The sequence below is a fragment of the Nicotiana sylvestris genome, chromosome 9 (genome assembly GCF_000393655.2).
Source record: "Nicotiana sylvestris chromosome 9, ASM39365v2, whole genome shotgun sequence".
NCBI lineage: Eukaryota > Viridiplantae > Streptophyta > Magnoliopsida > Solanales > Solanaceae > Nicotiana > Nicotiana sylvestris.
Window position 1 is genome coordinate 97,445,704 of NC_091065.1, and position 8,754 is coordinate 97,454,457.

At 37.5% G+C, this 8,754-nt stretch overlaps 1 protein-coding gene across 4 annotated transcripts; it reads left to right on the plus strand.

Moving 5' to 3' along the window:
- Nucleotides 1–885: 885 nt before the first annotated feature.
- Nucleotides 886–8,340, plus strand: LOC104243540 (protein NPGR2-like). 4 transcript variants are annotated; one of them, XR_715245.2, is made up of 7 exons: nucleotides 886–1,398; nucleotides 2,145–2,425; nucleotides 2,632–2,884; nucleotides 3,625–4,832; nucleotides 5,892–6,045; nucleotides 7,179–7,913; nucleotides 7,987–8,340. XR_715245.2 is itself a non-coding variant. In XM_009798775.2 (6 exons), exons 2-6 carry the CDS (start codon nucleotides 2,267–2,269, stop codon nucleotides 7,493–7,495), a joined length of 2,091 nt encoding a protein of 696 aa, XP_009797077.1. In that variant the 5' UTR covers nucleotides 886–1,398; nucleotides 2,145–2,266; the 3' UTR covers nucleotides 7,496–8,340. The 4 variants fall into 4 exon arrangements, 2 of the variants coding, with proteins under 2 accessions (XP_009797077.1, XP_009797204.1); XR_715251.2 differs by having other exon boundaries at nucleotides 7,179–7,653; nucleotides 7,815–8,340; XM_009798775.2 differs by having other exon boundaries at nucleotides 7,179–8,340.
- The last annotated feature ends 414 nt before the right edge of the window (nucleotides 8,341–8,754 follow it).

Consider the following 8,754-nt stretch of genomic DNA (forward strand, 5'->3'; position numbering starts at 1 on the left):
AATTTCAAAAGTTAAGGACACTTGGTCTTGAACTTAGGCTAACATGCTTAAAAGTTAAGGACACTTGGTCCTGAACTTACAGTTACAAGCTCAAAAGTTTAGGATAATAGGTCCTGAACTTAGGCTAGGAAACCCAAAAGTTAAGGATAATAGGTCCTGAACTTAGACTAACAAGCTCAAAAGTTAAGGACAATAGGTCCTGAACTTACAGTTACAAGTTCAAAAGTTAAGGACACTTGGTCCTGAACTTATAGAAACGAGTTTTAGGTTCAACAATCTTACCTCAACGAAGTTCCCTTGAATTTAAGGACAATAGGTCCTGAAATTAGACTTACAAGTTCAAAAGTTAAGGACAAGTAGTCCTTAACTTAGAGTTACAAGCATAGAACTTAAGGACAGGTGGTCCTGAACTTCGAGTTCCAAGTTTAAAAGTTAAGGACATGTAGTCTTGAAATCTTGAACTTAGAGTTGCAAGTTAAAAAGTTAAGGACACGTAGTCCTGAAGTCCTGAACTTAGAGTTGCAAGTTCAAAAGTTAAGAACACTTGGTACTGAACTTTATGAGCAGAAGGATATTTTCATCCGGACAAGTAAAGTTTATTAAAACAGTGACTAAAGACTAAAGATATTTTAAACCGTAACTTAAAAATAAATATATATATTATTAGTGGCTAATCATGTATTATTGCTAGTAATAGACCGGCACATGATTAGGTAAAGCATTTGCTCCATAAGAAGACAACATTCATTATTTTTCAGCTTCCAGAATTGATAAAATTGAGATTAAACTTTTGTCAGTTACTGCTACAAAAAGACCGTTTTCTTAATTTTTAACAATGTCCGTTGACAGAGTAAATTCCAAGTGGCAGAAACTTTAGATTACTAAATTCAAGAATTGTCTTTTTACTAACTACTTTATTCCTAACGATATGAATCTTCTTGTTTACGATTTCAGCACACCAATACTTTTTTGTGCATACCACCCACCCACCCCTTTTAAAGTCACAACCCCATATCATCATTGGTTTCTGAGACTGTTCTTGGAACTGTGTGTTATTAGTAATTAAGTTTAATTTACACACAAAAGTGGAGAATTTTGAGATAATAGAGAGAGTGCCCATATAGCCTTTTTGGTGGATTCAGCTCAACCACCTATTCAAAGTGTCCCTACACATAAACCCAATTCATTTATTGGATTCTGAGACTGTTGTTGAACTGTGTTTTTATTGTGGCAATTTACATAAAGTGGAGAAATTTCCCAAGAAAAGAAAAAGAAAAGTTTGAAGCTTTATTCGATTGAAAGAATGGAGTTTTGATTGGAGATAAAAAGTATGGGAACTGCTGTGGCTGGCTTGTCTTGTTTCCAATTCCTCTTCCTTTATTCACCTAATTTGAAAAGGTATAATTCCTTCTTCCTATTCCAATTTCTCCTTTTCTTGGTATATGATGGACCCCTCATTCTCTCAGGCCTCTAATTATCACTTATTAGTCATGTCTAGTTGATTTATAATGTTTTGCAAATATGGAGCATTATACTTTCTGATTGAAACTTGGTATCTAATGTTTCCCCCTACTTTCCGTGTGACAGAGAAAAAGATAAAAGAAGAACCATTTTGTTATTGATGGTCATAGCATTAAGGGACAGAATTTAAGTCTAGAGATGGATGTAGATAATATGGGAATTTTGTCACTGTGCTTTAATTTCTTCACTTTTTGGCTTAAAGATGGTGACCAAAACTAAATGTTATCTCTTTATTGGGACTAAGGGATTATAATTGCAATAATTTGTTACTTTTTGGAAATGTCTGTGGTTTTATGTTTACTGTAGTGGGTTGTTGGGTTTCGACAGAAGCTTGTGTCAGTTGACTGCAATCTTCTGGTAACAACAGAAAACAATTTCAGTTGATCTGCCCCTTCTGAAATAAAGATAAAAAGCAAGGGAAAGAAATATTTGGCTGGCAAAGTAGTAGTAACTATTTTGGGGGGGGGGGGGGCTTTAATATGATTGATCTGAATCCTTTTATCCTTTTCTTTTTGTTATCCCGTTGTTGCGATACTAAAATACAGTGGTAGTTGTAATTCTAGCTATTTTCCTTGTCAAATGAGCTTAATTTGTTGTTGTTGGCGGCATTGCTGATAATGAAGGATTGTGAGAGAGACTGTAGAATATGAAGAATGTTAATTGGGTCAACAAAAGAGGAAGACCTCGGACTAGTTTGAAAGTGCGCTAGATATTGAATTGCCTATGCTCGTCTGAACAAATTCTGATGGACGAAATAATCCCATCTCCTGAATCCCTTGCAAGTAAGGATTACACAGCAAGTGTTCATTCATCACAAGCTGGAGAAGCTGGCCTAAAGCCTGATACTGGCAATATTGAAGAAGCTGAATCATCTTTGCGTGAGAGTGGTTGTTTGAATTATGAGGTGACTTCCCTGATTTATTACATGCAAATCTTTTCCTTTCCTTTTGAAGGGCATCTTGTTCCCTTCTCCCTTTGGGCCTACCACACTGCAATGTTAAGTCTATCTTTCGTTTATCATGTCATTGTTAAATACTTCAAAGCTCAATTTGCATGTAGCAGAATTTCCATTTGGTGGCAATTTAACTAAAGACATCAATATTTTTCTAGGAAGCAAGAGCATTACTAGGAAGATATGAATACCAAAAGGGGAATATAGAGGCTGCTCTACATGTTTTTGAAGGGATAGATATTGCCTCGGTGACTCCTAAGTTGAAAATCGCCCTTGCCGAAAGAGCGAAAACTCAAAAGAGACGTTCACAGAGTTTTTCTACGCCACCAATGTCCATAAATGCTGCGAGTTTGCTCCTGGAAGCAGTCTTTCTCAAAGCAAAATCGTTGCAGGCGCTTCAGAGGTACAAAGGTAGAGTATGTGTTTCATCAATATCTGTATTAGCACGTCTTCATGCAACAATCATCTTCAATAATGAAAAAGCTTTTTCAGTTTGCTTCATTTATTAAATTTTTTCTTCTATTACTGTCTTCCCTAATGGTTCCTCTTTCTGGAAAGTGTCTTTCTCATCAGTTTTCCATGATATACTCATGTTGAAATTTTTATATGTCTGCCCTAGCTGTCTGTACTTTTGTTATTTTACCCATCCTTCACTTCCCAATTATTTTGTGATTGAGGCATAGTTGATTAATATTGTTGACGCATCCTTCACTTATCCACTTAATTGAGCCAATAAATTATCCTGAAAAGTGAAAACTCTTTGGATTGCGTTGCTTTTATGCTTTTGGATTTTCCGACAATGTACTGATTTCATACTCTTGATGAATATGGAGAACAAAAAAATGTAATCTATAACTCTGCTACTCTCCCATCCCAAGTATATCAGGTTATCCTAAAAACTTTACTCTTTATCAGGTTATTAGCATTATGCACAGTCATTCTTTGTTAATTTTATCAAATAAGTGCTCAAGTCCTTTAGTTAGGTGTTCTGATTCATATACCTTTTTACTTGTGGTTAATGTTTATTCTGCCATGTGTATGTATGTTTGATTGTATGGACAAGGTGACAAGAGAAATGTCTACCTGAAAGTTTAATGACTGAAAGTTCTCACCCTATTCAGCTAATTCATTTCCGATATAAATTTTTGCAGAAGCTTCTCAATCATGTACAGTAGTTCTGGACATTCTCGAATCTTCTTTTCCAGCAGGCTTTCCTGAAACCTTTGGTAGTTGTAAATTGCAGGACACTCTCAGCAATGCTGTTGAGCTGCTCCCTGAATTATGCAAACTTGCAGATGCTCCTCGAGAAGCAATTATGTCATACCGCCGAGCTCTTCTGCATCCATGGAAACTTGAGATCCAGGCTACTGCAAGGATTCAGAAGGAATTTGCCATTTTTCTTCTCTATAGTGGAGGCGAATCATGTCCACCTAATCTCCGATCTCAAATGGACGGTTCATTTGTCCCCAGAAACAGTATTGAAGAGGCTATTCTTCTGTTGATGATTTTGTTGAAAAAGATTTTTCTACAAAGGATTGAGTGGGACCCTTCAATTCTTGACCATCTCTCATATGCATTATCCATATCAGGGGGTCTAAAGGCTTTGGCTAACAAAGTAGAAGAGTTGCTTCCCAGAACTATAGATCGGCAAGAGATGTATCTTATCTTAGCTCTATGTTATTATGGAGAAGAAGATAACTTCGCTGCATTGGACTTGTTGCGGAAACTGTTTAGTACAGAGGATCACACTTGTGTTCCAGGTTTGTTATTGGCTTCAAAATTATGTGCTGAAATCCCCGATTGTGCAAACGAAGGGATAATTTATGCTCATACAGCTATTAGAATCGAACGAGAAAGATGCAGTCAGTTGATGGGTGTTGCCAATTGTGTATTAGGCCTCTCACTTTCAGCTCATTCTAGAGCAATGGCGACAGATTCCGAGAGGGTTAAGATACAATCAGAAGCACTTAAGTCCTTTGAATCTGCTGGGAAACTGACAAAGATGAGTGATGCTAATGTCATTTATCATCTTTGTCTAGAAAATGCAGAGCAAAGGAAGTTGGATGCCACAGTCCATTACGCAAAGTGGTTGCTTAACTTGGAAGGTGGTTCTACTTTGAAAGGGTGGATGCTGTTGGCTCGGGCATTATCAGCTCAGAAACGGTTTATGGATGCTGAAACTGTTATTAATGTTGCCTTAGACCAAAGTGGAAAGTGGGATCATGGAGAACTGTTGAGGACCAAAGCTAAACTCCAAATTGCGCAGGGTCAAGTGAAAAATGCTATAGAAACATATACTCAGCTTCTTGCAATTCTTCAGGTTAAGAGAAAAAGCTTCAGATTGGGGGAAAATCTCAAGGTAAGTAAGTCTTGTCCTTACAAGCTGAAGTGGAGCATCTAAGCTTTTTTACATCTGTCTTATTTGACGCTTGAAACGGTTGTGAGGGGCTTGCAAGTAAAATGACTATAAAGCTTTTTATACGTAAACTCTTTAGAGGTTGAACTCCTTTCTATGGACTATGTATCAATTAGCCAGCTGGTTAGCTAGCAATTGTTCTGGCTGTGTCTGCTAATATAAAAATATCATGGCTATCGAAAGCCAAACAAAGTTACCTTGTCATTCAGAGATAAATAATCTCCTAGGCAAAATAAATGGGTGACTTCACAGTGCAGAAGATGACGAAGAGTAGCGGAGTGTGCAAGGCGTCTGGACAGAGGAAAAGGTTAAACAATTAGATAGAAGGGGGAGAACTAAGTGGGGACTGAACACCTGTAGCATGCCTGCCTAAAACTAATTTCTTGGAGATGCTTCAAGATTGTGTGTCTCAATTAAACCAGGCTGCTCATGCAAACACTCCGTATTGGCGTTGGCAGGCTAAAGCATGTCTTTACTTCTCATGTGAAGTCAAAGTCTCCTGTTTGCTCCATTGGGTTACATATTGCATAATTGTCTGATATTGCATAACTGAATGATATAGCTTTTCGATTTGGTAATTCAGGAAAAGTCTTTTCCTTCTTTTTGTGTGTGTGAATATGGGTGGGGGTTGGGGTGGGTTGGGGGTTGGGGTAGGTATGAGAGGGGAAGGCCATGCCATTGGCTTTATCAATTTCTCTCTCTGACTTTTAGAAGTGTGATTGTTATAAATGTTAGGATTTTTCTTCTGCTATTTCTAACTAGCTTTGGTTTTAAGGATGGAGGAAAAGTTTTGAGTTGATTTGGTTCGCTTCTCCTTAAGCCTCATTTTAAACCTTAAGCAGATTAAATTTTAAATATCCAACCAGCTTGAAGATTTTGACTCTTCCACTTGTCCTTCTTAGGATAATTCCTTTTCTGGTGTAATGCTTTTTGCTGCCTTACTTTCTTGAAACAGTATTTTGTGGAGGAAGAAATAAAAATTTGATTTTATATACATAACAGGAGTTTGGAGACCATTGCAGAACATTGGAGCTGGAAACCTGGCTGGATCTTGCCTCCATTTACATAAATTTATCTCAGTGGCGAGATGCAGAGATGTGTCTTTCCAAAACTGAGGCCATTTGTTCATATTCAGCTCGTAGATCGTATACTGCTGGTAGATATAATCTCACTCATATTTTCCCCTGTCTGTGCTCATTAATCATTATTCCATACATATGCATGTAACTCAAAGTGTTCACTCTTGTTGTTGTATATTCATGAGAAGACCGACAAACACATAATTACAAGTCCTTGTCAGTTATAGTCAATTTGACTATTCTGTAAATGTGACAGTGGAGGGGGAGAACTTTCTTGGCAGACGATGTTATGTTAGACCAGTGCCTCATAGGACTGGAATCATTTATCCAGTGTCATGGAGAAATTCATCGGTGCTAAAGAGTTTTTATGTGCTCTCTTAAGAGTTTTATAAACTCTATCTGATATTATGGGACTACACATCTATTGGAATGCCTTCAGATGATCCACTTAGTTCTAAAAGAGCCCCACGTTAACTATACCCAAGTTTAGAGGAATAATTTCAACCTTTCTGTGATGCTTTCCCCACTGAACCTACTTTATACAAAAGTTCCTATATTATGTGAATTTTCCCTTTCACCGCTGTGTACTTAAATTGCAAGTCATTTAACTCCTTGAATTCCGTTAAACCTTCTCTCTTATATATCCTAGGATGTTGAATTTGGCTATTGTTTTCTAGGCTTTTTAGTGTTTACCAACAGATAGTTCATAGTTCCATAGATGTCTGGTGCTTCAGCTATACACAAATATAAGGGTCAGGAAAATTCAACTGATTGATGATATCATCTGTGCGGGCTGTGTGTGGATGTGGGGAAATCAACTTTTTGTTTGCCTACATTCTTTTGGTTATGAAAATTCAACTGATTGATGATATCATCTGTGCGGGCTGTGTGTGGATGTGGGGAAATCAACTTTTTGTTTGCCTACATTCTTTTGGTTATCAGCTCCAGCATCAATAGCTACTGCCGGTTATAGTTTGTTAATGTCATCTTGCAAAATTTTATAAGATGGTAAATGCATCCCCCATTCTTGATTCGGCTGCTTCTTAATCTTACTTACTGGTTCCTACTTTGGGTGGGCATAGCAAATTTGATGTCTACAATGGCACTGAACAATGTTTTATTCACACTTGTGCCGTTATGTGCAATTTACTCTTTATGCTAATTAGCATGCCATTCTGATCAAGGAGTATATTTTTGGTGATATACTCAGGTTTGCTTAACCAATCGAAGGGCCTATATAAAGCAGCGCTGAGAGATTATTGCAATGCTTTGGCTGTTAACCCGTCCCACGTGCCAAGTCTTGTATCAACTGCGGTGGTGCTTAGGAAGATAGATAAACAGTCTCCTGCAATTATTCGAAGCCTTCTCACAGAAGCACTACGGCTTGATCGGATGAATGCTTCTGCGTGGTATAATCTGGGCCTGCTTTACAAAGAGGAAGGTTTAGGTTCAGCATTGGAAGCTGCTGAGTGTTTTGAAGCCGCTATTCTTCTGGAAGAAACTGAACCTGTCGAACCATTTAGATGACTTCCTCCCCGTATAATTTATCACAGATTTTCAAATTGCAATCTCTGCAGCTGATGAATCCATCTTGCGAGCTGTGAATTTGTAGTTTAATGAGAGAGTGGGAAGAGTATCAATTATGCTTTTGTTTCTTGACCATGTTTTTGAAGCTGGTAGTCGAGGTGAGTCCAAAGAGTTCATTATTGTACTGCAGAAACTTTTTTGCCTTATGTTTTCAGTATTCCAAGTCCTATGCCTATTGTTCTGAAGCCACCCTAAAACCGCATAACATAGAGTGGAAAATTTGCTTTGGTCGAGAGGTACAATTTTATTTTGGCTTCAGGAAAGGATGAAGGAAGATTTTCTCGGATAACACTGCTGTTGATTTCTGAAGCTGGAGCTTTTGGCAAGTAAGTGTTGGAACAGCAGAATGCATTATCAGGTACTATTCAACTAAAGATATATAGCTTTAAAAGTTGAAGCTCATTACTCATGAGAGCTACTGGTACCTCCAGATGATCTTATAGGGGAGATTCAAGACTTGCTACGACTTTGTCCCTCCATTATACTATTTAACAGGGGAAAATAAAGGAGATAAATGATAGTTAAGTGCATCGTTTTATGATATTTTTCTCGCAGATAGTGATCAACATTCACTGTAATTGCTCTTTATTGTTCTTACATGCTCATTAAAAATATAAAAGATTCAGTGTGGAGGGCCAGGGCCAGTGGTGTGAAGTGATAGATTTACTGTGATCTTGATGTATTCTGCTTATCTGAGTGTTAATAAGTTTCCCTGTACAGTACATCAAAAGAAAGAAGAAAAAAAGGTAAAATGAATTGAAGGCTGCCCCTTGATCTTCTTAGTACTGGTGCTTCTCCTTCCTTACTCCTGTTTCTCTAATATGGTTGAATTTTGCTAAATAACAGTAACTACTAGTAGTAGTTATCTAATGTTGGATGGGAGTAACGTTACATGTCTAAACTAGTTGCTATTAAAACTTAAAACTTAACTCCAAATTATGTGTTGGCGGAGGGTAACAAGTACCCTATGAAATAGTCGAGGTGTGCGCCAACTAGTCCGGGCACCAAGTTAGTCAAAATTTTATAACTAAAAAAGAATACATTGCTGAAAAGGGAATCATGTTGTGAAAAGTGTTACAGAGAAGTAAGAGTGACGAGCTATCCCATTTGGGAAAGTGTTTGTATGATTTGTAATGACTCTCTATTGAAACTTTACTCGCGTCTAAATTGCGGTTTGGATAAATCTACCTTCTTCATAT